This window comes from Eulemur rufifrons, chromosome 27 (genome assembly GCF_041146395.1).
Source record: "Eulemur rufifrons isolate Redbay chromosome 27, OSU_ERuf_1, whole genome shotgun sequence".
Taxonomy (NCBI): domain Eukaryota; kingdom Metazoa; phylum Chordata; class Mammalia; order Primates; family Lemuridae; genus Eulemur; species Eulemur rufifrons.
In genome coordinates, this window is record NC_091009.1 from 28,206,113 (window position 1) to 28,232,548 (window position 26,436).

General features: G+C 58.5%; 1 protein-coding gene across 1 annotated transcript; it reads right to left on the minus strand.

Moving 5' to 3' along the window:
- Positions 1-443: 443 nt before the first annotated feature.
- On the minus strand, positions 444-25,315 carry CDK18 (cyclin dependent kinase 18). The gene is made up of 16 exons (XM_069459306.1): positions 25,059-25,315; positions 9,890-10,040; positions 9,607-9,749; positions 8,569-8,694; positions 7,668-7,724; positions 6,726-6,840; positions 6,442-6,536; positions 6,081-6,143; positions 5,297-5,420; positions 5,063-5,183; positions 4,158-4,255; positions 3,875-3,980; positions 3,716-3,758; positions 3,013-3,103; positions 2,596-2,673; positions 444-1,968 (listed from the first exon to the last, which is right to left on the minus strand). The coding sequence occupies exons 2-16, from the start codon at positions 10,011-10,013 to the stop codon at positions 1,934-1,936; spliced, it is 1,419 nt and encodes a 472-aa protein (XP_069315407.1). The 5' UTR covers positions 10,014-10,040; positions 25,059-25,315; the 3' UTR covers positions 444-1,933.
- Positions 25,316-26,436: the final 1,121 nt, after the last annotated feature.

Here is a 26,436-nt window from a genome sequence, read left to right on the forward strand (position 1 = left end):
GTCTGGGCAGCGGCAGGAGGTGGACTCGAGGTCTGAAGCAATTATTGCGGGGCCTGAATTACAGCGAGGTCTGCACCCTGCTGCTGCCGCCCTGGCTTTGGCTGTCCGCCAGGTCAACCCTGCTTGGATCCTCCCCCCTCCCTCCCCAGAAGTCAGGGAGCCATCTGGTGCGGGGAACACAGGGGTCAGTCGCCGCAGCCAGACCCCAGGCCCCTGCCCAGGACTCCTTCTCCGCTCTCCTGGCCATAGGCACCAACTTGGGCCAAGGCCAGGCCACAGATGAGACTCCGGGCCTGGGTCTCCTCCGCCCACCCACAACCACCATCGGCGCTGCTGCCCCAGGGGTGACTGCTGGCCCCGAACGCAGCAGCCTCCAGAACGCAGCAGCCTCCAGAACGCAGCAGCCCAGGCGGGTTCAGAGACACACACAGCGCAGCTCTGTCTTCACGGTATATATGTACACATGTACAAGCAGGCCCAGCCACGCTCATTAGGCCTGGAGTAGGGCCTCCGGTCTCCATCTTTGGCATCAATCTATCAAAATCAGCTTTTCTGCACGAGACTGCTCGGTCCTTTCTGTACAACATGAATTAAATATATTATCTGTCTTTGTGCTGAGTCACAGGACATTCACAGTATGGGGTGGGGGAGGAGAGGAGGGCTGGGAGCCCCAGGCTCTTCAGGGCTACTCTCTGGGCCAAGGAGCGGGCTGGGCCTGGCCTCCCCTTGGCCTTGGCCATTCAAGGTCACCAAGTGTGGAGGAGACCTTGGGAACACAGAGGGGAGCCTTCTTCAGCGGCCTGGCCCCTCAGGCTCCCAGCCCCCAGGGGTGGGGCTCTCAGGAACAAAGCCTACTGTCCCACCTTCCTCTACCTCCCTGTCCTGACCAATCTCTGGGGAGGCGGGGGCAGGGGGAGGCTGGTACCAGGATCAGGTGAACAGACCTGAGGGCTGGGAAGGAGGGGACAGGGGAGGCTGTACCTGCCCCAGGGAGCTGAGGTTGGCTTGGTACCAGTGTCACGGTGACCCGCATATCGTATCCAGGGCCGTCCCTAGGACCCTGACCCAGGGCTGGCTAATCAGCCACAGGGATGATTAGATAAGCAGGAGCCACTCTCAGGAGGGGTGGACAGGCAGGAGCTGGGTCAGAGCTCCAAGGGCAGTGGGTGCTCTACCACCTGCCAATTTAAGGCAACTCCATTCAGACTGGGGACATGGGTGGGGGCTGGCCGAGACACAGCTGGGCATCCGCAGCATGCCAGCACCGCTCAGCCTCGGCTCGAGCCAGAGGGTGCACAGGGCCTCTGGCGTGGAGGGGAAGGGAGCAGGCTGGGGCTGATGGAAAGAGGAGACAGGGCTGCTATTCCTCCTTTGCTCTGGGGACACTTGCCCTTCAGGTGGGGGTGGGCTTTGTCACACAGGTGGGACAGGATTATGGGATCCCAGACAATGTGCCATATCCCTCCCAGCTATCAAAGGGGAAGTGTGGGCTCCAAGGGGACAAACGGGGAGGGACTGCCAGACTAGTGACACAGGCAGGCCCTGGAGGGAGGCATGGTGGAGCCTGTATCAGGTCACGGCGCCCCGCCTGGTGCCTGGATTTTCCTGTCCATGTGCGTCCCGCGCTGGTGCCTGGGCACTTCAGGGTGGATGAGAGTCCAAGGTCCCTCCCTGCCCCCTCACCTTCTCCCAGGGAAGCAGCTCGTGCCCAGCCCAGTGACGGAGGGGTTGGAGTCCAGGTGCAGGCCACGGGGAAGCATGTGGGGAGCAGAGAGAAGAAACAGCCGTGGCCAGCAGGGCTGCCGCGCAGTCTTCCGGGCCAGCAGTCAGCTCTGGTGCCTCAGTCCTGCGAGGGCCACACAGGCCCCATCCTACCCAAATTTGTGCTTGATGTGACCCCCTGTCCCTCAGGCTGCAGCAGGGTGGGCCCCACTCAGAAGATGCTCTGCCGTCGGCTCTTCCCTCGTCCTGGAGAATGGAGGGGAGGAGGTGGGGCTGCAGGGAGGAGGCTGGGCCGAAGGGTGTCCAAGATCAACAGGGACAGTTATCCCCAACAGCCGCTCTGACACAGCCGGCAAGGGCATGTGCTCAGGAGCCAGTCAGCCCTGGGGTCAAATCCCGTCTCTGCTGCCTACTGGCTGTGTGGATCTGTGACTTAACTCCCAGAGCCTCGGTTTCACTGACTGTGAAATGGAGAACATTCATAGTACCAACTTCAGGGGGTGTTTTGAGGATTAAAGGAGATGAAGCATGGAAAGCACTTGTTACATCCAAGGCCATGAGCTGTTCTAGGGACAAAGTACAATTCTCCCGTGATGGAGACTGGGCAGAGAGCTCAGGGTTTGCAGAGAGCATGCATCTTTGCCAGGCCAATGTCAAATGTCCTGTTCTGTCTGGGGTGGGGGTTAAGGAGGGAGGGACTGGACGAGGTGGCCTGGGCAGGAGAAACTAACCCCTTCCCTGCCCACCATGGGCCCCCGAAGGGAAGCGTGTCAGGGGGAGATGGGTGCGGGACCATGGGAGTCCCCACTGGGGAGGAATGGCCTGCCCTGGCTCTTCTAACAAGGGAGGGAGCCGGGGAGCAGAGGCCCCTACCTGGCTGCTGGAAGGCCAAGCCGCGGTAGCCTGGGTCCTTCTGGAGCTGGATCTCCTTCAGGGAGAAGATGGAGGCGGCTGGGGTGAGAGAACAAGGCGGGGAAAGGGCTGTGTGGAGCTGGCCCTGCTCCTGGAACCTGCTGCCGCCACGCCCACTGCATGCACAGCTGCACAGCTGGGGGCCCTTTAGGAGGTGGTGGCCCAGGAGGACCTACCTGGGCCCTTCTGGCAGCTCCTCATTTCTGCAGAGTCTGCCCCCTTAGTTCTGAGTAAGAACTCAAGGAGGGGAAGCCTTGTGCCCAAGGCTGCTCAGCTGGACCCGGGGCCTCTGGCCTCTTTGTCACAGCTCTTTTGCCCACACCTGCCGCCCCCTTCCCTTGGTTCTGGGGTGGCCCTGCCCACCCCCCGAGCACTCACTGTCTTCAAGCTGGTGCACACGCTCTCCCAAAGACCGGAAGTAGGGGTGACTCAGGGCAGCCTCTGCCGACATACGACTCTTGGATTCGTACTGAAAGGCACAAGGTGGGCTGTTGGGCCCTGCTGGGGCCAGGGATGTCTCTGGACAGCGTGAGTCCTATGCTAGGTCAGATGGCCAAGGTGGGAGGGACCTGAGTCTAACAGGTACCAGCCCCCACCTCCAGCCCAGCCCCAGGCAGTCTCAGGGTCCAGGCTCCTAGGTTTCCACCCACCAGGAAAAACCAGAAATCACTTCCTCTTGGGATGGAAATACAGATGCTAAAGCCACCATGTTAATAACATGAATGCTGGTAATATTAATATATAATACCAATAACTACCCTTTTTGTGTGCATTTCAAGACAGACACCACGGTAAGTACGTCTCACAATCTTAATTTATCCCCGTGACCATCTTATGTAATACGAATTATTAATTCCACCGTGCAGTTGAGGACACTGAAGCATGGAAGAGTAGCTAAGCCAAAGCTACACAGCGAGCAAGTGGTCTGAACTGGGGTTTGGGTTCAAACCGCACGGGCTCCCAAGGTTGTGTACAGACAGCAGCACTCCTCTCGGGCCTCAGGGGTGCAGAGAGTTCAGGGGAGATGTTTCAAAGACTTGTGGGCATGTTGAAGTCGGCCCCCCGCTGGGAGGACACTCACCAGGAGGAGGCCGGTCAGCAGGCTGATGCCATCAGTATCCAACCTGCAAGAAGGAGGCGCTGACATGGGCTTGACCAGATTGGGGGCGGGGAGGGAGGCTACCTCCAGCGGGGACAGCGGGGACAGCGGGGACCCCAGCAGGAGCAGGAGCGGGGCTACCTGGGGGCGTGGCTGATGAGCGGCTGCGGGAGGTACCGGGGGAAGTTGTAGGCCCGGAACTCAGAGAGGGCGGTCACGCCGGGCCACGTCTCTTCTGTAGGGGTCCCTGGGAGGCGACAGGGGTGAGGAGGGCGTGGTGAGGGGCCCGGGCCAAGGCGACTTGGTGGGGGTACCATATAGGAGGTGGGAGCAAGAGCGGGCCCAGGCCGCAGGGGTCCCCGCCCTGCTGAGCACGGAGCTCTGGCGCCCCTGGTGGTGAGCGGGAGGGCGGCAGGAGACTGACCGAGGAGGCGGAAGATGAGGTGCAGCTCCTCCTTGACCGTGGAGCCGGGGAACAGGGGCCTCCCCGTGGCCATCTCGTAGTGGATGCAGCCCACGCCCCTGCAGGGAGCAAGGGGCAGGGGCGGCGTCAGGCAGAGGTGGCCGCCCTTCCTGGGCCTGCTCCACCAGGGTACCCGTGACGTCCTGCCACAGGTGGCTGGAGGGGCCGTGGCCCTGGGTGGGGGTGTGGCCCAGGGCAGTGGAGGCTCCTAGGACTGCCCGGCCCCCACTACAGCCCTTCTCTGGGGGCTTCCCTGGGCTCTAGGAAGACATGGCCTCTCCCCTTTCACTGCGTGCGGTCTGGGTCCGCATAGCCAGCGCCCAGGTGGTAATTCTCTCGGCAGTGTGGTCTCAAACTTTCCGTGTGTGCCCCACTGGAAGAGAGAAGTACAGAGGTCCATTCTCCCAGGGAACACTGGGGTGTAGACACAGCAGCCAGTCATCAAAAACCTGTGTTTTAGCTTTAAATTTGGGCTGTTTTTTTTATTTTACACCAAATCATATACCTGTTAATTTTAACATAAAAATAATGTTTCCCTTCCAAAATTTTCACTCAAACTGATGCTTGGGGAAGATTCATCATATTCACTGTAGGGGCCTCCCTGTACCCTCTGGGGCTCTGGTACCCACCCTGCGGGTGGCTCCTGGGGGGCTGTTTGAGAAGCACAGCAGTGGAGGGTCTGCTTAAGCTGGGGAAAGCCCAGTCCATTTCAGACTTAATGCTTTAACATGCAGGGCAGCGGGATGCCACGTGGCTTTTAGTCAAAGGAGGTTAGGTGGTTCTTCTCAGAGGCCCTTGGGGACAGCGAAAGAGTGTGAAAGTGTGGACAGGCCCCTTCTGTCCCCACTGGTCCAGTGCTCACTCACCACATGTCAATGGGGGTGGAGTACTCGGTGGATCCCAGCAGCACGTCGGGGGGCCTGTACCACAGGGTCACCACCTCATTGGAGTAGGTCTTTGTGGGCACTGACTTGGCCCGGGCCAGTCCTAGGGACAGATGTGTCACTGAACCTCTGCCACAGGTGCTTTGGGGTTGACCACGAAGCCCTCCCCCACCGCACCCCAATAGCGTCAGACCCCCACTCTGGCCCTGGCCTCACCGAAGTCGGCCAGCTTCAGCTCCCCGCGCTCATTGATGAGCAGGTTCTGGGGTTTCAGGTCCCGGTGCAGGATCTTGCGGCGGTGGCAGTAGGCGAGGCCGCGGAGCAGCTGGAACATGAAAATCTGGGGGACAGGGGAAGAGAATGGAGAAGTGGAGGGTGGCCCTGAGCCTCTGCCCCAAGGCTGGGACGGGGAGGGGGGCAGGGACCTGGGGGATCAGCACAAGTCCCTGGCTCTCCCGCCCAGCCAGCAGCCCCATCCTGGGCCCCGTCACACCAGGGAGTCCCACCCAGAGGGGAGGACAGCAGGCATGCGGGGGCGTGAGTGTGCCGGAGGCATGGCAGGCGGCAGTGTCAGGAAGCCTGTGCAGGGCACGTGTGCTCGATTCTTTAACAAACACCGGAAGAGGCCGCCCATTCTGCCGAGCTTGCCGGGAAGCTCCTTTCAATCTGGCAGCTCGTGCTTCCATCTGACCGATGGGGAAACTGACGCTCAGAGTCAGGGAGGGGGTTTATAGCAACAGCTGGACGGCGGCAGAGAGTGCGTGTGTGTGCGCGTGTGTGTGTGTGTGTGTGTGTGTGTGTGCCTGTGTGTGTGCCTGGGGTGAGCTGCTCAGTGAAGGTCCCGGGCTCACTGAATGGCGGTGCCCTTTCCCTCCGTCCTACGCTGCAGTCTGAGCAGCCCCAGCAGCCGGGTGCTGGTGGCGAGAGTGGGTTCCCATGCTGGGCTTCAGGACAGGGAGCTGCCACAATGGCTGGGGGTCCCTGGTGCCGAGGCCCTCACCTTGACATTGTGCATGCTCATGAGGTTTCCACAGTGGTCCAGGTACTGCTTCAGGTCACTGTCCTGGAACACAGAGCCTGGCTCAGTCCCACTCTGGCCCGGCCCCTGGCCAGAAGCCCTGACACAGGCTGAGCAGGAAGCCCCTCCCTGGGCAGGGCCCAAGCCCACTGGTGAGATAGGTCCCTGGCTCCGAGCCGCCCCTAAGCCTGAGCTCTTGGCCCATCCTGCATGGGCGCATCTGAGAACCTGATTCTAGAACAGAGCCTGGGCCACCCCACCCCACCTCTCCCACTCCCTCAGCCGCCCACTCTCCTGCCCTCCCCCCGCACCTCTCCCCCAGGGGAGCCCCAGCCCCACTTACCAGGTACTCGAACACCAGGGTGAGGGACCGGTCGGTATGGATGAGGTCGTGCAGGGTCACGATATTGGCGTGCTTCAGGTTCTTCAGGAGAGACACTGTGGGGAGATGGCCCGCCTGGGTCCGTGGGACCCCACATGTCCCTTGTACCCTTTCTTCAAGGAGTCACCCCCAGGAGTCCCCGTTCCAGCAATGACACTCCACCCCAGGTTCCCACTGGGGCCCAGGCCGATGAACCCCTCCTCCAGATGCCCCCGGGGGGAGTGTGGGACCCCAGGACGCTGTACCCTCTCGGATGGCAGTGCAGGGTGCCCCCTCCTCATGCTCCAGCCGGATCTCCTTCAGGGCCACGAGGTTCTCCGTCAGTTTGCTGCGCCCTTTGAAGACCGTGGCGTAGGTGCCCTGGGATCAAGAGCCCCATTGGCGCCGGGCACATTCAGGTCCTGCTGTCCTCTGTCCAGTGCCTCCCTTGTGTGCCTCAGTGTGGGCTGTGACTTGGGCCTGAGTGTCCTGCCTCCCTTCACTGAAATGCTGTGTTTCCTCCAAAGCCCACTTCTCTCCTTGGGAAGTGTCCCAAACAGCTCCCCGGTGAGAAGTGGCTGCTCCCTCCCTCTCCCCAGCACGCTGGGCGCCCCTCTGTCATAGCGCCAGTCTCCTTCTTCCTTTGTAAACACGTAGGTCTGCACTTTCGGCTCCTCGAGGGAGTTTCCTCTGTAAACCTTCGCCCACCCCAGGCCTCTAACACAAAGCCAGGCACAGTGACGATGGAAATATCTTGGTGACACAGCACCTACTACAACACATGCCAGGCATGTCTAACGTGCCGTACATAAGCGTATTCTAGTAACCTATTCGATCCGCACAACAACCCGATGAGGTAGAACAATCACTATCTTCGTTTGACAAAGGAAGAAACTGAGGTACAGTGAAAGGTCGTGTAACTCGCCAAAGGTCACGGAGCTAGTAAAGGGTGGAGGTGGGATTTAAACCCAGGCAAGAAGTACTTGTAGGGAAAAAAAGACTGGGTTCTGCCCAGGGCGCAGGGCCTGCCCTATCCTCACGCGCTCACTCAGCGTCGGGTCTACTCAGCACCCGCCAAGGCCGGGCAAGACCATGCGCCTCCCTCTGTGGGGCAGAGCCAGGAGGGCAGACTAGGGAGGGCCCGGAGGCCCTGCCCCTCCTGCAAACCATCCTGCATGGCTGCCCTCCCACCAAGCCCAGCCTCTTACCTCCCCCAGTTTGTCCAGTTTCACGTACGTCTCCAGTTTCCCAAAGCCGATATCTGACTGAGAGGGAGAGACGTGGGGTGCCGTGAGCTTGGAGGCCCACCAGCCCACAGACACGACTCTGCCCCTCCAGCCTCAGGGGGGAGGGAATGAGACCCCCATCCTGAAAGGGGGTCCTTCCTCCTCTCCCTTCCCATTCATCCCTGTGACAAAGGAAGGAGCTCCGGGCCTGTGAGCTTCTTCCTCCCACAGCAGCCAGGTGTGCAGCTCAGAGCTGTAGCTCCTGGGACTGCTGCACACCTTGGTTCTACCCTGTGAGTAGGACAATTACTATCTTTGTCTGACAAAGGAAGCTGTCGTCTGTCTTACTCAGACTGCTAGCTCCTCCAGGGCAGGCGCTATGCCTTCTTCTCCGTTGTACCTCGAGGGTCCAGTTCAGAACCCACCTCCCTGCAGTCTCTCTCATGAGCACACATCTTCTCGCTCAGGTGTACCCAATCCTTAACAAGACAGATTCCTGGACCCCACCCACCCGCCTACCCGGAGAGGCTGATTCTGTAGGTGTCTGGAGTGGGACCCAGAGTCCCTTTTGTAAGATGCTTCCAAGCAACTCTGACAGGTAGCGAGGACTGGAAAGCACATGCCAGCTGGTTTATTGATCTCAACCGGGTGGAGACCAAGGGTTAGCTCAGCTCCAGCCCAGGTGGGACCCATCTAGGGAATGGATGTTGATCTAGGAGGATCTAGTTGAATTCACTGAGGCCAGCAGGTGGCGCCAGAGGCTCAGGAATCCTCCCGGAAAGCCCTCCGCGGCTCAGCTGGGACAGGCAAAGCCAGGACGGATTTGTCCATGCTGGGAAGGGAGTGTCCCACCCTCATGACCTCTGACCCTCCTGGGACTCACCAGGGAGGCACGACGGGACATGCGGCTGAGTGGCTTGGGGAAGTCTGGGCTCTCCAGCTGTAGTTTCTGCAAGAATTCCTGGGGCAGGCGGATATCCATGGGCAGAGAGAGCCTCTTGCTGATGTCCTGCGGTGACCAGGATGAGATGGGGACACCATTGTTGGCTCCAGGGTAGCTAGGGCTGTGGGGCCCTCGCCTCTCACTCTGGACCTAGCTTTCCCTGTAGAACAACCACAGCAGGGCCAAACCACAGGCTGCGCTTCAAGGTTGTGCTCAGAGACATACACATGAACACCTGGGGTGGCTGTGTGACCTTAGGAGGTTCCTGCCCCTCTCTGGGCCAGTGTCTCCATCTGTACAACATAAATCTCATGCCCTTACAGACACTGTGATTCTATCAGCGTATTTTTAATATACTTGGGCACATGTACATGGATCATAAAGATTATAGTCAAGTTGTCTAGCCTTTGCTATGTTCTAGGAATGTTCTAAGTACTTGGCATAAACTAACTCATTTAATCCTCACAATGACTGTTTTACTTTTTTATTTTTATTTTATTTGAGACAGAGTCTTGCTGTTGCCTGGACTAGAGTGCCGTGGCGTCAGCCTAGCTCACAGCAACCTCAAACTCCTGGGCTCAAGCGATCCTCCTGCCTCAGCCTCCTGAGGAGCTGGAACTATAGGTGCGCAACACCACACCTGTCTAATTTTTTCTATCTTTAGTCGTCCGGCTAATTTCTTTCTATTTTTAGTAGAGACTGTGTCTCACTCTTGCTGAGGCTGGTGTCGAACTCCTGACCTAAAGTGATCCTCCCGCCTTGGCCTCCTAGAAGGCTAGCATGGCAGGCGTGAGCCGCCGAGCCCGGCCTCAATGACTATTTTAAAGACAGAGATGGTGGTCCACAGAGGTTGAGCAACTTGCTCAAAGGCAGAGCCAATCAATGGCAGAGCTGGAGTCTGAACCCATGAAGTCTGGCGACTGCCCTCCTGTGCACACACCCTGGATGTGTCCTGCCACCCTCTCCGGTTCCCCTCACCTCCATGGAGAAGCGACGCTGGTTCTGCCGTCGCCGGTACTGCATGCCAGGGGACGGCTGGCCGGGCTCCTCCCCGCTGTCTGTGGGGGAGAAGGTGCCGGGTTCCGGCGCGGGGTCTCTGCCAAGAGGACCGAGCTGCAGGTCTGAGAGGGACAGGCATCAGCTCCCCTCCCTGCCACTCTGCCCCATGGGAGAGGCGGGCAGCCCACTCCCTCACTCATCCCCTCCCCTAAGGCCAGTGGGGAAGGGGCCTGGGGGGATGTCAGGGTGGGAGACCCCTCACCCTCGTTCCTCCGGTTGTGGAGCTGGTTGAACTGCTCTGTGAATTCAGCCAGGGACTCCTCGATGGTCTCGGTGCGGGGCACTGACAGGGAGAAACGGCGCTTGAAGTTCTTCATCTTGTTCATGATCGTCAGGGACCAGGTGGGTGGGTCCTGAGACAGGCGGGAGGTGTGACAACAGCAGGTGAGAAGAGCAAGGCCACAGGTCCCAGAGTGTACCCACTGGGAATTCAGCTCGTCTCCCCAGCAAGCTCTGTGGCCCTGCACACCACCTGCACGCCACCAGGGGCCAGGGCTGTGTCTTCTCCAGAGTTCAAGCCCCCTGAGGGTAGGTCCTGCCCCTCTTCTGCCCATTGACTCTCAGCACTGACCCCCCTCCCCAAACTCCCTTCCCTGGGGAGACTGTCCCAATGTGCACCAACTAGTCCGGCAAAGTACTGACCATAATTGTGGGTACGATGTGCAAAGAGGATCCTGGAGGCCCCCCCCATATTAACTCTTTAGCTACTGGAGGTCTAGAAAGTTCTGGGGGAAGGGCTGGGGTGGCAGGGTGGGGGTGGAGGACAAGAACCGGGTGGTCCTCAGACCAGCAGCCCTTTACCAACTTGTGTGCAAGAGCTTGAATGTGTCACCATCCAGTAAGCCTTCCTGATCCAGGCCCATATGCTGAACATCGGCTTGGCTTACACCCTTGGGACACAGTCTGGTCCCACTCCCATTTCACCCTGATACTGACACCTGAAGGTCCACTTTCTGGCTTGGCCTGGGTCGCCAGAAGGCAGGAAAAGAGAAAAACGAAGAGAGAGGGGAAGTGTGCATAGGAACTAGCCTAGCCCCATCTCCTCTCCAGCTGAAATGTGGGAGGTCAGGAGCAGTGGAAGTTTCTCAGAGTAAACACGGAAGTTTGCCAGAAAGAGACGGGCCCAGGGAAGGGGAGGCCTGAGCCTCGCCAGCCCCTCCCATGCAAGAGTCCTCCAAGCAGGCAGGCAGGGTGTCCTCTGCCCGAGGACACCAAAGAGGAGAGGGCAGAGCTGCTCTGCTCACCGCCGGCCCCTTCCCCAGATAGAAAAGGTTTCCTGCACCAGCAACTCAGCTCCTCTTCCTTCTGAACGAGAGGACACCCTTTGGCTGCCTCCCCGCCCCGTGAAACATGTGCAACTGCTGCTTCCCACAGACCCTCCCTTCTCCCTCCTGCCCTGAAAACCCAGAGTGGGTCCTGCCCTCCCTCCACGCCCCTCCAGGGTTTCCGCAGGGGCTCTGTGCAGCCGCCCCCATCCTGCTCTGCCTACGCTGCCCTTGGCTGCAGCGGGGGCCAGGAGAGGCCTCTCAAGGGCCCCCACCCACACCCACCAAGAAGGCACCAGGGACCAGCCCAGTGATGGGAATGGAGCACCCTACACCCGCTCCCAGCCGTTACCCACGCACCAGACACAGCCCACTCCTGGAAGATGCTCTCAGCCCTGCCACTGGCCAGCACCTCGTTGCCAAGGTAACCAGGCCCCTCCTGAGTCCTCCCAGTTTAAGGGATTATGGGTCAGTAACATATTTGCTTTACTAAATGATCACCTCCTTCTGTCCTTAGCCAGCCTGGAAAGGGTCATCTCCCCAGCTCTGCATGCTCCAGGCTACCCCCAAATGCAGCTCCGCTGTGGCCCTCCCCAGCTCCCAAGGCCAGAGACGGTATGGCCAGGTCCTCCTGGCATGTGGCAGAGTAGAGGCCTCAGTCTGCACTGCCAGCCGGGCCCATCTCTGTCAGTGGGCCCTGAAGTCTGAGTTCAGCTCAACAAACATGGATTGAGCACCTACTATGTGCCAGCATTGTGCTAGGCACTGGGGCTCTAGAGGCACATGTGGTCCCTGTTCTCAAGGAACTCAGGGGCTGGGGACGCCTGCTTTGATGAGCAGGTAGCTGAGAGCACTTCTTCCAGCCTCTCTGGCATAGCCCACCGGCCGCGGTCTTTCCTGATTCTCTGTCCCCAAACTCATCCCCGCCAGCCAACCTCTGCCACTCCTTCGTGGCTGGTCTCACCCTCAGATTCTGTAACCGAGGCTCCGAGGATGGTGCCTGGGAAAACTCAGTTTTAAAAAAGCACAATGATCTGCACATGGAGCCATGATTGGAGGCATCAGAGGTCCCGGTAAGGGATGTTTATCCACCCAGGTTTCCAGATGGCCCTACTGTGCTGGTGTGGGGAGCCCTTAGAGCTGGGGAGGGGGCTTCGCTTCTCCTGAGTGAAGCAGGAGACCCCCCACAGGAGAGGACACGGCTCTGCCCTGGAAACAGGAAGAGGCCCATCTGCACGGCACAAACTGCTGCCCCAGGGCCTGGTCATGGTTTCCCCAGTGGAGGTCAGGGGAGCCAGGCACTGGGCTCCCTGGGGCTTGAGCTCTGCAGGAGGGACCAGCCACACCCCTTTCTAAAAACAGGGCTTCCCCATAAAACTGTCCTGCAGTCTGGGATTTATGGGATGGCATGTTGGGTTCCTGGCTCAGGAATCTATCAGTAGCTGCCATAAATCTCACACCCTTGCTCTTGCTTGTGGGGGAGGGGGAGGGAGCTCATTAAAAGCCTTCTGGGAGGGAGGCCCCCCCCGATTTCTGCAAGACAAAGGAGAACCAGCCCAAGTCACACCTGCTCTCTCCATGGTTCCTTTAGGAGCAAGGACCACCAGCTTGTGCCTGGGGTGGGGTGGCCGGTGGGACAGGGAGGCAGAGGGAGGGTGAAACTAGGGGAGCAGACTGGAGCAGGAGTGTGGGGCCAAGCGATGCAGAGGGACGGGGACCAGCTGTTGTCCACCCACAGGAGAAGAGACCCAGAGGAAGCGGCTGTCACTGCAGCAGGAGGTTTGGAGGTCAGATGTAGGGATGGACTTCCTGATGGTGACAGAGGGGCAGGCGGTGGGGGTGGTAACCACGGCAGAGAGTGGATGCCTCTCTCTGCTGGGGACAATCGGGGCATTGAACCCGGCAGGGTCTTGGGTGTGACAGGGCAGACTGGGCAGTGAATAGTCTGTTGTTCCCTAGGTCAAGACACAAGATGCCTCTGTCACTTTTCCCTTGGGAGAGTCAGCTCCTCAGCTATGGGGGTAGAGGGGGAAGGGAGACAGGAAAGAGGCCTGTCACCTTGGTGCTGTCTGCCCCTCACCCCCAACCAGGGACAGAAGGGCTCAGTGTGACCCAGCCTGAGGCCAGCCGAGGGCCGGGCACAGTGCAGCCTTTGTCCCCAGGCCAGGGAGCCATCTGGGGCTGTCCCCGTGCAACTGGTGCCAGGGGAAGAGGGCAGCGGGCATCCAGGGATGCTGGCCTGGCAGGGGTCGGGCAGGGGAGGTAGAAGGAGCAGAGTTCCCCTGGGGAGCCGCAGGGGTGGGCAGGTGGACCCCCGCCCGCCTTCCCTCCTGCCTCCCTGCCCACGTAGGTCAGCGAGGCCATCAGCCTGCCTCCTGCCACTTCCTCCTGGGCACACACCAGCCAGCCCAGAACTTCCTCCTGGTGCCAGAGAAGCGGGTGCCACAGGAGGAGGAAGGAGGAGCCAGGCCGGGAGGAAAGCGGGCACTTGCCAGAGGCCGCTGGGCTCCCAGCGAGAAAGGGCAGGCGCTTCCGCTCCATCCCTTGCTCGGTGAAGACGCTGAGGCTCCCAGAGGGAACTGACTGCTCAGAATCACACAGCCACAGCCCTTTCCTGGGCACACAAACTGTGCCCGCATCGCTCCCTTCTTCTCCTAACCGGAGCCCTCCCCAGCCCTGCCCGCTCCGTGGCCCGGGCTCTAAGTGCTTTCTCCTCCAGGGGCCCCCACTCCCACCCTGAACCATAGTGAAAGCTGACAAACCCAGGTTCAAACTCCGATGCTCCACCAGCCGGCTGTGTGACTGCAGTTAAGGTATATAATCCCTCTCAGGCTGGGCTCTAATTCAGTCAACGATGGGCCACAATGATGGCGAGCAGGGAGGGGGACGGTGTGAGGGGGGCTGCATCGCAAGCTTCATTGGGGCAGCCAGGAAAGGCCAGAGCAGCACAGCGAGGGAGCCCCGGTGCAGAATGCGGGAAGCAGGGGAGTGAGAGCACAGCGGGTGCAGAGGTCCTGGGGCAGAAGTGCGTCTGCTATGATCTAGGAAGGGCAGCTGGCCAGAGGGGATCATGGAGCAGCTGCGCTGGGCCTCGTGGGGCACAGGAGGGTTTGAGCAGATGAGTGACATGATCCCACTGAGATTTTAATAGGCTGCTGTGTTGAGAACAGACTGTGTGAGGAGGTTGGCAGAGCATCGAGGGGACCTGGGAAGTAGCCTCTACCTCCCAGGAGTTCTGACTGCAGACTGGGGCGGAGGGCAGGAGGGGCAGCTTCACTTCCTAACCTCCAGGGGCCAGGCTTGGAGACTCCTCTCCGCAAACCCCTTCAAGACGTCCCTGTGCCTCCCTCTTGCACAAAGCCCCAATCCCCCAGCCTACACCAAGGCCCTTCAAGATCTGGGGCCCCTTCCTCGCTGGCTGCACCTCTCCCCACCCCCCACCACACCGGCTCTGTTCCAGGCAAGCCCCTCACACGCTGTTCAGGTCTCTTGGGTCTACAGAAGCTTCCCCGACCCCTCAGGACCGCCAGGTGCCCCTCCTCTGATGGGCACGACTTTGCACCTGTCTGCCTCGCTGGGAGCGCTTTGGTTCCTATGCCTAGGGTTGGTGGCATCCAGCAAGCATGAGTCTGCTTTGCAGGCACATGGGGAGCACCTACTATGTTCCAGGCCCGTGTTCAATGCCTCCCCAAGTCTCTTTTTGTTTTGTTTTCTCTTCTGTTTGATCTTGGTCTCTGCGGGCCCAAGGGAAGGGGTCGATAGATATAACTTGCAAGTGCCCACTTTCTGAAGCCCAGAGGGTCTGACCTTCAGTCCCAAGGACTGACCGCCAGCCAGGGCTGACACCCTCTGCCTCCCACTCCCTGCCCCCACCTCGGTCCCTCAGCCATTCTGGGCCTTGGGTGAGTTTCAGAGAACTAGAGGCCATGGATGACCAAGTCTGCGGACGTCATCAGCTGAGTCCTCCATCATCAGCTGGGACCTCGGAGACACTCCCTCCTCCCCAGGGAGAACTGTGCCTGCAGGCAGCTTGCAGATACCATCTCTGCCTTCACCCTCTAACTGACCCTGTTCTGCACAGCTGGAGGCTTTGGAGCCCCTGACAAACCTCGGGGGAAGCCAGTCACCCCCAGGCTGCCTGGAGCCCTCCTCACTGACCTCACCCCGCCCCAGCCTGGAGGGGAGAGGCTGTGGGCTTGGAACCCTCGGGGTGGCCAGAGCTGAGGAAGATAGCCAGGCCTGCAGTCACCCTGCCAACGAACAGACGCTCCAAACAGTGACGGAGCTTGGAGAAGATTCCCACAGCCTCTGTTCGGAATGCAGGAAGTAGGCGGGGAAGGCCTTCTGGGAGCGAGCTGGGTAAGCCTGCAGGAAGCCTGGTCAGGGGGCAGTGTCTGGGGCTCAGGGTCACCCCTGCTCTGGACAAGTGCATCATTGTCCCCTACAGTGTCTCACTCTGACCAGAGACGTCCTACAGTGAGGGCCACATGCTATCAGCCCTGCTCTCCAAAATTCCCTACCATTTGGTATCTGGAAGAAACCCCATCTGCTAGCACTGTGACCTGGAAAGACACCCCATGCCTCAGTTTCCCTGTTGCTAAGTGGGAACGATACTTAACCTCCAATCCAGCTGCCACCAGGCTGCTAGACTCAACTTTCTCAGCTGCTTTCTGATGATGTCACTCTCCTGTTTAAAATCCCTCAAAGCGAACACTGCCCTCAGGAAAAAGTCTGAGCTCCAGGGCCCAGCAGACGGGGACTCTTGTGTTTGGGTCCCTGTCTTCTTCTCGAGTGTCAGCTCTCGCCCCACCCAGAGGGTCCGGTTTCATCGAACGTACTTGGCATTCCCAGAGCAAACCACACTCACACCCCACGGCTTCACACATGCCATTCATCTGGCCCGGGATGCCCTTCCTCACTTTTTCCTTTGGTAAAACCACTCCCAAACTCAACTCCAGTGTCATTTCCCCTGAGAAGCTATGCATGAAGGACCACGCCTCCTCCTTCTAGGTAAAATTCGACGCTTCCTCCTTGGCATTTCCATAGCAGCCTCACAACGAGACTGTGATGTCCTTCAAGAACGGAGTGTTAACATTTTTGTTTCCCCGGTGCCTTACCCAGTGTAAGGAACCCACTAGGTACTCAGTGTTTGCGGAATGAACGAACAACTTGAGCCACTGTAGCATAATGACTTATTTAAGCTTCTTTCCTCTAAAGATATATAAACATTAGACCCTCAAGGACAAAGACCGTATCTTAGTCACCTTTAAGCTCTGGGACCGTGGTCCCCAAGCCCCAGGCCGCAGACAGGTAGCAGTCGGTGGCCTGTTAGGAACCAGCTGCACAGCAGCAGGTGGGCGGCAGGCGAGAAAGCTCAGCTTCATCTGCATTTACTGACGCCCCATCACTCCATCACCGCCCGAGCTCCGCCTCCTGTCACATCAGTCACTGGCTCCCGTCACCCCCAGGAGGGACCGTCTAGTTGCAGGAAAACAAGCTCAAGGCTCCCACTGATTCTGCATTATGGTGAGTTCTATAATTATTTCATCATATATTACAATATAATAATAATAAAGTGCACGATAAATGTAATGCTCTTGAATCATCCTGAAACCATCCCCCACCCACCGGCCATGGAAAAAACTGTCTTCCATGAAACCGGTCCCTGGTGCCAGAAAGGTTGGGGACCTCTGCTCTATCTAGGACACACTGTCATGTGCAATAAATGCTGGTGCCCTTCCTGCCACTTCCAGGCGGACCAGGCCCGTGTTTCTAGGTGTATCTTCTCCTCCCTAGGCTGGCTCCAGTCTCGTTGGGACTTGCGCACCGCTGGGCCTGGCCCTGCCCTGGGCACACCGGAGCAAGCCTGGGCTGTCCAGGCACCAGCCCGAGGCACCCTGGGCGTCTTTCCCCCTCAGTTCTCGGGTCTCAGAGAGAACTGGAATGCAGGGAAGTGGGCTGGGGAAGCCAGACAAGTGCCACTCATCATCAAGGCTCAAGTCGGGCATGACTGTGACCTCTTCTCAGATGCCTTCCACGTGCCCCTCGAGTCTCCTCCAGCCTGAAACCCCGCCATCCCCAGCCAGGTGAGAGCCGCTGCTCTAAGCTCCCCGTACTGTCGTTGTTCACTTGTCTGTTTCCCTGGTTTGCCCGTGAGCTTGTTAAGGGCAAGGGCTGGGTCTGACTCATTGTCACACCCCCAGAGCCTGACACAGAGTGCGCCCTGGAATGACCAGCAAAGAATACATGAGAGCTGGGCTCAAGGCCTCAGCTGAAACTGAACCCTCCTCCCCAGCCAGCTCACGGCCTGACAGCCATGAGGTGGGGACCTGGAGCGGTGGGGGCAGCTTCCGGCCCCGCAGCAGCTCCCCACGTGAGGTCTGCAGAGGTCTCTGGGCTACATGAGAAAAACCCTAATGAGAGGGTTTTCACGTGTTGAGCTGGGGCATCCAGGGCTTGTGGGGAAGGGGTTAGCAGGGACCTGGGGCCGTCCTCCTGGGCTCACCCAGGGTGGATTCCCAGGGCCCCACAGGGCAGGGGCACTACCAGGCTCAGACTCTGGCCTCAACCCCTGCAGACGGCCCCTCCTGACCACTCACTGCCTCGCTTCTCGACCCTCTGGGTGGCCCCGCATCAGCCCACTGATGTCCACGCTGCTGCTCGCCGGTCTCCTGAGGATCAAGGAATAGAGGTCAGATAGCATCTTCTGGTGTTTTCTTTCTGACCCTTTTTGGGGACCAGCTAAAGCTGGTCTGCAGTCTTTGGGGAGGCTCTGGATTTCCAAGTGACAAGAAGGGACAAGGTGTCCCACTGTCAGCTCTGCTCCTGGGAGTTCAGAACATCCCAGAGGCAGGAGCAATGGGCCAGGGCAGGCCTGGCCTCCATCCCCCACATCCTCCTGCCTCTCCCAGCTGAGGACGCCCTCTTCCCTCCTGTGGGCAGCCCTCTTTAAAGACCCTCAACGGAGGTCCTCCTTCAACGTTGTCCAGCATTCTCAATATCCCACAGTCTGGAACTTTTTCCTAGTCCTTCCTTAAATCCCAAAGGAAACAGGCTCCCATCTGTCTCCTCTCTGTTTGCTCTAGGACAGACGCTGATGCCCATCATCTTTTACCCAACACATCTGAGCATTAAGAGCATTAAGTTCCCCCAGCCTTTAGCCCTCCCTCGGCCAGATATCAGACGCCAGCTTTCCTGGTGGCCTGTCATGGGATCTTTATTCACATCTCTGGTCTTCTCTCCATGCCCAACTTCAGCAGCAGAACTGCAGGGGCCTTTAAGGCCTGGCATCCCTGGGGACATCTCAGTCTCATGAGGGGGGGGGGAGGATTTCCCAGCATCTCTGAACCGTATTCCTATTTATACTCCATCCCCCGGTCTGGCCCGCACCACCCCATGCCCGTGTTCCGACAGGAACCCCTGGCCAATCCCCTCCAGCCTTCCTCATTCCCATGTGAGTGACTGCTCCAAACGAGCAGCTTCGTCTTCTCTCCAACAGCGACCCCCGGCTCCTCTGACCAGCCCCCCGGCCTCTGGCCATTGGATTGCGCCTCCTCTCCCTCTGCATGTGACACATGGCCCCCCTCCCGCCAGGCTGGGCCCAGGTGACCACTGTGGCCTGCACTGCCAACCCACCCCTCCCTGCCTCCTTGGGGGAGCCTCTGAACATCTCACAAGGGTCCACCTGTCCCCTGTTGGGGTCACTCACTAACCTGGGCTCAGGAAGCTCATGAGGAAGTGCTCAGGACAGGCACCTGCTCAGCACCGGCCACCGTCCCAGGCTCTGTGCCTCAGACTCTGCCCCCTCAGCCTCCAAGATAACTTGGTCTCCTGGGTCTCCTTCTCCCTCTCGGGTCCGGTGGACTCATTTCTTCTACCTGTCCACTGAATGACAACACTCCCGGAGTTCCCTCTCTGGCCGCTCGCTCTTCCCCTCTCTGCATGCTTCCTGGGTGACCTCATCTCCTCACGTGGCAGAAACCACCACCACATGCTGATGACTCCCAGATCGACAGCTCTGGCCCCACCAAGCCTCTGTGCCTCAGATGCACAGCTCTGACTGCCTGCCAGGCACCTCTGCCTGCATGTTCCTCAATGGTTCAGTTTTGAGATGTTTTTTATTTTTTTTTTAAGAGACAGGGTTGTCTCGCTCTGTTGCCCAGGCTAGAGTGCAGTGGTGCAATCATAGCTCCCTGCAACCTCAAAATCCTGGGCTTAAGTGATCCTTCTGGCTCAGCCTCCTGAGTAGCTGGGACTACAGGTGTGCCACCACATCCAGCTAATTTTATTTTTTTTTAATAGACACGAGAATCTCACTATGTTGCCCAGCCTGGTCTGAAACTCCTGGCCCCAAGCGATCCTTCCACCTTGGCCTCCCGAAGTGTTAGGATTATAGGCATGAGTCACCATGCCCAGCTGAGATGTGTTTTTAAGTGAAGACAGTAGATGCATATAATCTGTAAAAGCCGTGTGTGTACAAGACATACATACATGTCGCATACATACACATATAAACACAAGTGCACTGTAGGTAATCCAGAAGGCAGCAAGTGAAAATGGTAACAGTAATTACCCCCAGGTGGTAGAATTATGGGTGATTTTAATGCTTATCTGCATCTTCTATTTCCATAATGAACATTTATTACTTGCGTAATAAGAAAGCAGCAACACTTCTTTTTAAATGAAAAGAGAGTACTTTTAAATTGAGATTCCAGAATGGCTTGGTGCAAAGCCCGAGAGAACTGTGATTATCTTGAGCGAGGGTCAGCAAACCTTTTCTGTAAGAGGCCAGACAGCCGATGTTTCAGGCTTTGCAGGCCATAGTTTCTGCTGCAACTATCTAACTCTGCCCTTGTGGTACACAGATACCCACAGACAAGATGTACACAAATGAGTCTGGCCGTATTCCAGTAAAACTTTACTAAGGACACTAAAATTTGAATTTTATATAATTTTTAAGTGTTACAAAATATTATTTTCTTCTTTTGACTTTTCTCTAACCACTTAAAAAAATGCAAAAACCATTCTTAGCTCATGGGCCATAGAAAAACAGGCAGGATTTGGCCAAGAGCTGTGGCTCGCCAACCCTTGGCCTTGGGCATCCAGTACCTATGTGGCATTTGAATCCAGCATCTGTGTCTTTGGGAGGTACTTTTTTCCCTCCTACCTGAGAGAGTTGAGGCCTTCTAGGGTCTCCTTGTCCACCAGGTACCCAGGCCTGAGCTGGAGGAAGCCCCTGGCTCTGATGTCTGGAAGGACAGAAGGCTGAGTCCCTCCTGGGGCCTGAGCGCAGCTCACCTTGTTGGCAGGACTGGCAAAAGTTGGAGCCACAAACCAGCAGTCCTGCAGAGGGCTTTGGAAATCCCTTGGTCTGTGCTCTCATTTTTCAGGAAAAGAAGGCAAAACTCAGAAAGGAGAATGACTTGCCCCAGTCTACTCGGGGTGACAGGGCAGGGCTGAGACCACCCTGTGGGCTTGTGACTCTGAGCTCAATGCCCTTTCTGCTCCCCCAGAAGCAGACTTAAGTACTGGGGAGGGGACTTCAAGGGCCTGTCCAGAGACTGCACTCCCTCCACTGGGCACCACAGCCAGGGAAATCCACAGCCCACACATGGGGGAAGGAGCCATGTCAGGTTTGGCATCAGCACAGAACATGGCATCTGGCCCGGCCACGGCAGGGGATGGTGCCAGCTGGGCTCCATGCCAGGGTCAGGGAGGGGCTCTGTGACCCCTTTCCTGGCCTCTTCCCATGCTCCTGGCAGAGTTGGTCTGGGGACCCAGCACTGCTTCTGTCATGAGTGATACCCTCCAGCACAACCCCTCCCACCTGCCAGGACACAGAAAGGCCAGCCATGTCCCCTCCTGGGCCTGGTCACCTCTGCAAAGGTCTCCTTTGCTGAGTGACTGGGGACACAGAAGAGAAGAAGGCTTGGTTCCTGTGGGGACTCCCAGGCAGAAAAGGGAAGCCTTCTTCAGGGAAACAAGGTGTGAGAGCAGAAATCATTCTAGAGTTTTGTCAGAATTCCCCTGGATGATGGTGCAATGGAGAGGGTGTTCAGCGTGAGAGAAGGCAGAAACATTTTAAGAACAGAGTTCCCTTCGCAATTTGGGGCCAGAGCCCTGACGTCTGCAGGCATCTGACTATAGAAAAAAATATCCAGTGGAGGCCAAAGGTGCCGGAGAACTGCCAAAGGTCGCCCATGAGCGCCATCTGCCCTTGCCTTCAATGATGATACCAGGTGGGGCAAGAAGCTGTCATGGACATTATCTCACTGGAGTCCCCACAACCACAGGAGGTGTTGTCCTCTCATTTTATAAATGAGGAAACTGAAACTCGGGTGAGCAAATGCCTTAACCTAAGGCAACCGGTTACTGAGCAGCAGAGGCAGGATTTGAACTAACCCCAAAGTCCATAAAGGGCCCCCACCCATGGCGGACGAGAGACGTACACTCAATGTACAGATCGCGTGTGACCTCGTCAGCCGGCCGTTACCGGGTCGTCTTGCCTGCCCCAACCCTCCATTTCTAGGGGCGCACGGGGTGGGGCCATCGCCAAGAGTTCCAGGGGAGCAGCTGTCACCATGGGCCCTTCAGAAGTTCTGGCCAGTGTCTCTCAGAGCAGGGTGTCCTGTCTCACCTGCGTCACTCATGCTGTTTGGAAGCTTCCAGACTCCTTTTAGTTCAAAATCAAACCTCACACTTGCCTGCCTACCCCCCTCGTCTGCAGACGGAGCTGGGGAGATTTCAGGAGCAGATGGGCTCTCCTTCCGACAGCAGGTCTGGCTGAGATGCGCCCACGGTTTTCCCTCTTCCAGACCTGCTGCGGCCCCGCTGGCCAGCTCCCGCCAGGCCCAGCCACCAGCTCCGGAATCCTGGGTCCCAGATCTTCCGCCCGAGCTGCTGTGAGCCCAGCCTGAGAGCTGGGTTCTACGTGTGTGTGTGTGTGTGTGTGTGTGTACGTGCGTGCAGCCGTGGGGGCCAGGATGAGATTAACCCCGGTCTGTTCCCACCCCCTGGAGACAGAAAAGTGCGCACTCAGCAGCGAATGCCTGGAGGGCAAAGGCGAAGGGTCCAGGGTCGGGAAGAAAGGGGTTATGGAGGGACGCAGGGCCAAGGAAGAGGAACACGACTTATTCCCAAAGAGGGGAAACTAATCAGGTAGGCCTGGCTACAGGCCAGCCACTCCCTCGTGGGCAACAGAGCAGAACTGTGGCTGCATTCAGTACCAGGGGAGGGTCCTCTTGCCCCGGGGAAGGAAGGCTCTGCCAGGGGCCCCTCAGGGCAGGAGGCTGCTCCTTCTCCAGCTCCCAGTGTCCACCTCACTCCTACCCTGGAAACTAGAGGGCAAAGCCCCACAGCACAGATTCCTGGCCTCTCCTGGAAGGTTTCCATCCATCAAACCCCCTCCCCTCCACTTCCCGCCCCAGCTGCCAGCAGCACTCCCCTGCACCGTCACCTTATCCCAAATTGGAAAAGATTCTAAGGCCCTGGCCTGACGGGGTTAGGAAACCCCACCTTGGTCTCTACCCCAAAGCCAGCCATGGTGCAATCCCTAGGAAATTCCCTCTCCAAACCACCACCACCAACCACTACGGCCACCAGTTATTCAGTCTGGCCTATACACGCCAGGCCCTGTGCATTATTTCATTTAACTCGCACAACAACCCTCCCTATTATGATCCCCATTTTACAGATGAGGAAACTGAGGCCAGGAGAAGTTCAGGACTTTGCTGGGGCGAGGGGACTCACATGGCTATATATGCTGGAGCTGGATTCCAACAAGGCCCTAGGTTTGCCCTCCCCTGTAGGTCCCGAGCTCAGTTAGGCAAGGAAAGAAGAAATCAGAGAGGTAGAGGGAGATGCCGGACAAAAGTCCCAGAGTGACCACCGAAAGGAGAAGCCTGGTTGGGGTAGGAGCTGGGAAGAGCCAAGCCAGGATCTGCCCTACAGTGTGGGCCTGTTCCCCTGGGCACTGGAAGGCCCAAGTAGGCAGAGGACAGAGTCTGGGTCTGTAGGGGAAACAAATGCAGCCAGACAGGCAGCTACCTCTAGCCTCAAGGAGTGGGTGGTGCAGGGCAGGCAGCTTGACACCACGAGACCTCAGACCAAGAACCTACTTGCTCCTCAGACCTGGTGCCCTCTCTCTTGCCACCCATGCAGAAGCCTGGCTCTGCCTGGCACAGGACGAATGGGTGCCTCAGTAGGCAGAATACCACCCCATTCCTCCTGCTCCGGAGGACGGATGCAGGACCAGAGAGCTCCAGGGGAGGCTGGGACCTCCCCCTATAGGGGCAGGCGTTGAGAGCAGGGGCTTGGAGTCAGATGGAAGTGGGCTGGATCCCATCTCTGTGTGACCTTGGGAACGCTGGTCTCTGTGCATCTCAGTTTCCTCACCTGTAAAATGGGGATAATAATACCTACTTCATAAAGTTGGTGGACACACTGTGTGGCACACGGTAGATATTAAATAATTGGTAGCCACTAAGGCATTCAGAAATTGGAGGTAACTTGCTGAAGTCTACTCTGGCTCTGGAACCCCAGTAAGTTTGAGAACTACTTCTGGCATGAGTGGAGAGCTGCTTCCCTTTTCCTGGCAGGGCCTGGGTAGCCAGGAGGGACATTCCTAGGAACCTAACAGTCAGGTGCACTCCCAGGTTGCCAGGGTCGGGGGAGGTCAGCCTCACAGGCTCATCAGCTGCACAGGAGGTGTCTGGGACAGGGTAACCTGAGACAGTAGCTTTGCTGTGGCAAGGTGACCCTCTCACTGGAGCACCTTCAGGATGCAAACTCAAACCTGGAGCCAGCATTGCCTTGCATTCCCTGCACGCAAAGCACCTAAGCACAGTTTTCCCAGGCTCCTCCGGAGGCCAGGCCACGCAGGGGACCTCGGAGGATGTGCCAGTCAGCCAGCCATTCCAGGCGTCCTCGAGGATTCTGCTCCCTCGGGCCAGTGTCCAGAGATGAGCTGCATGCCCATGCCAGGGTGGGGAATGCCACACGGACATGCTGAATCTCACAGGTGCTGACACAGAGGGGCAAGCTGGTGGTGTTGGTGAGTCACAGGGCCCAGGCCACAGTTGGGGAACTGCAAAGGGCTGGGGGTGGGGGAACGAGGGGGACAGCAGGAGCCAGAGCTGCGGATGTTCTGGGGAGCTGCCCTTCTACTCCCAGGGCCTCAACTCTCCAGCCCTTCTGCCAGGAAAGGGCCCAGAGAATGCAGAGGGGAGGCTGGTGCCTAGGAGGGTGTCGATCCTGCAGGATGGAAAATCCCTCACTGTCTGGCTGCTCAACTCCCACTCAGCACAAGGTCTGCAGACAGCTCCAGGGAAGCCCCCCTCCCGCCAGCTCCAACAGGGAAAAAACAGAGGCCTCTGGCCCATACCCGCTTTTGGATTTCAGATTCCTAATTGTCTCCCCCAGTAACATCGGAATCCTCAGGGCACATCTCCTTAGCCCAACCGGCCACCCACCCTCCCTTCCCACCGCTGCGTTAACCCTTTGTCCCTGCTGATGAGGGGTGGGGCCACTGCCCCTTTGGTCTTCCGGGGTGGGCAGAGAGAAGGGACAGCATTCCCCAGAGTCCCCAACACACCCCCAGCGCTGAGACCCGCAGGGCAGGGCTTCACGTGTCCCTCCACGTTCTCCCCAGGGCTCTGGCCTCCACCCCCAGCCTGCCGCTCTGGAAAGTTCACCGGAGCCCAGAAAGCTGAAGGCGGCGATCGGGCCCCACACTGTCGGTTCCTCTCGTCACCGGAGACTCTTGACCCTTGCCCTTCCCAGAAAGAAGGGCGCTCAGAAAGCGCCTGGCTCGCGTCTGGGTGGAAGGAACACTTTGCTTGGCAGGGTTCAGACGGGAGCCCGGGGGCCAAAGTGAGTCCCAGATGGAGACTCCCCGGGGGTGGTGGGGGAGCCCTGGGAATGCAAAATAGCCACCCCCCAGGCACCTGGAACTTAGGAGAGGCCTTTCCAGGGCATCCTCCACCCCCCAACACACGTACAGTACACGCCTCGCGATCGCCGACCTCCCCTCGTCGCTCTGGTATTTCCCTCCAACCTCTCGCCCCAGGGCAAAAGCAGAACTGCGCCTTTAAGAGCCGCTCCGCTTACCTTTGCTCCGTTTGCACAGCGCCGCGGTGCCCCCTCCTGCGACCTCCCCCTTCCTGCCCGGCGCCGCCCGGGGGCTCGCCGCGCGCGTCCTGGGGGCCGCGGGGCGCCCGCGACGGCCGGCCTGCCGCGGGGCTGGGCGCCGTGCCGCTGGGGTCCCCGCCGGCTCTGGAAAGGTGAGCGTCTCCCCACAGGAGCTGCAACCTGAGCCGGCCGAGGAGGAGGAGGAGGAGGTGGAAGAGGTGGAGGAGGGAGGAGGGAGGAGGAGGAGGAGGAGGAGGAGGGAGGAAGAGGAGGAGGAGGTGGAAGAAGGGGAGGGGAAGGGAGGGAGTGGAGGAAGGTGGGGAAGAGAGAGGAGGAGGAGGAGGAAGGGAAAAGCCCGGCCCCCGCCAGAGTTTTTCACATGGACAAGTTGGCTCCGCCCCCGCCCCTCCCGCCCTGCCCACAGCCGCTGCCAATCCCCAGGGCTCCCTCTGCCCGGGTGCCCACCCCTTTCTCCCACTCTGGGAACCGGGGTCCAAGTGCCTCTTCCTGTTTTGTTTCCAGGGCTGGCCCTGGGAGCCTCGACGAGGGAAGGAGGCCCTCTGGACGGGATGACCCCAGGACAGGGGCCAGGGCACCGCGCGGGATTCAGTGCGGGCGCCTGCTGGCTCTAGAGGCTGCTCTCCTGCCTTCTGAGCCTGGCCCTTGCACCCCGCACCCTGGGAGCTGATGTGCGTGAACAGGTTCTGCGGGTCATTTGCTCGACAGCAGTAGGCCTTGGGCTCTCCCTCCACCCTCTCCAGTGGGGCTTCACTCAGCTTTCCCGACACATTCCCACCTGGTCAGGGCAGGACCCACTGGAGGCTTTGCTACCAGCCATCATTCTCCCCCTGAAGGGTAATTCTGTCTGTCCTTTTGGAATTAAGCCCCACAGGACTACTGAGAATCATCCAAGAAGGTTTACCGAACAGACGGGGCTAGTTCAGCTCTCATTTTACAGAAGTGGAGACTGAGGTCCAGAAAGGAGACTGAACTGGCCCGAAGTCCCACAAGGCGTTAGAGGTGAGCTATCTATCATTAGAACCCAGGGCATGGCCATTCTACCCACACCAGCTGAATTCAGGGATTGAAAAAAAAAAAAAAAAAAAAAAAAAACACAAAAAACAGAACAAAACAAATAAACAAAAACAAGAAAGAAAGAAAAAAGAAAAGAATCTGGGGTGGGGGGAATGAAGGGCACAGTGTCCCCATCTGGGCCCCTCTCAGCTCTGCTTCCTCCTGAGGGCGCAGGTCTATGGGCACCAAATCAAGGAGCTCTGTGTCCTCTGCCCTGCCATGGGCTTGGCCGCTGCCGTCTGGGGGCCCAGAAAGAGAAGGTTTCTGGAGGAGCGGGTGGTCC

Coding starts and splice junctions, on each gene's coding strand:
- CDK18 (XM_069459306.1), bottom strand. CDS start 10,013: ATGAACAAGATGAAGAACTTCAAGCGCCGTTTCTCCCTGTCAGTGCCC. Junction 9,750..9,889: donor CCACAACCGGAGGAACGAGG/GTGAGGGGTCTC, acceptor TGTCCCTCTCAG/ACCTGCAGCTCGGTCCTCTT. Junction 3,104..3,715: donor TGCTGACCGGCCTCCTCCTG/GTGAGTGTCCTC, acceptor TGTGCCTTTCAG/TACGAATCCAAGAGTCGTAT.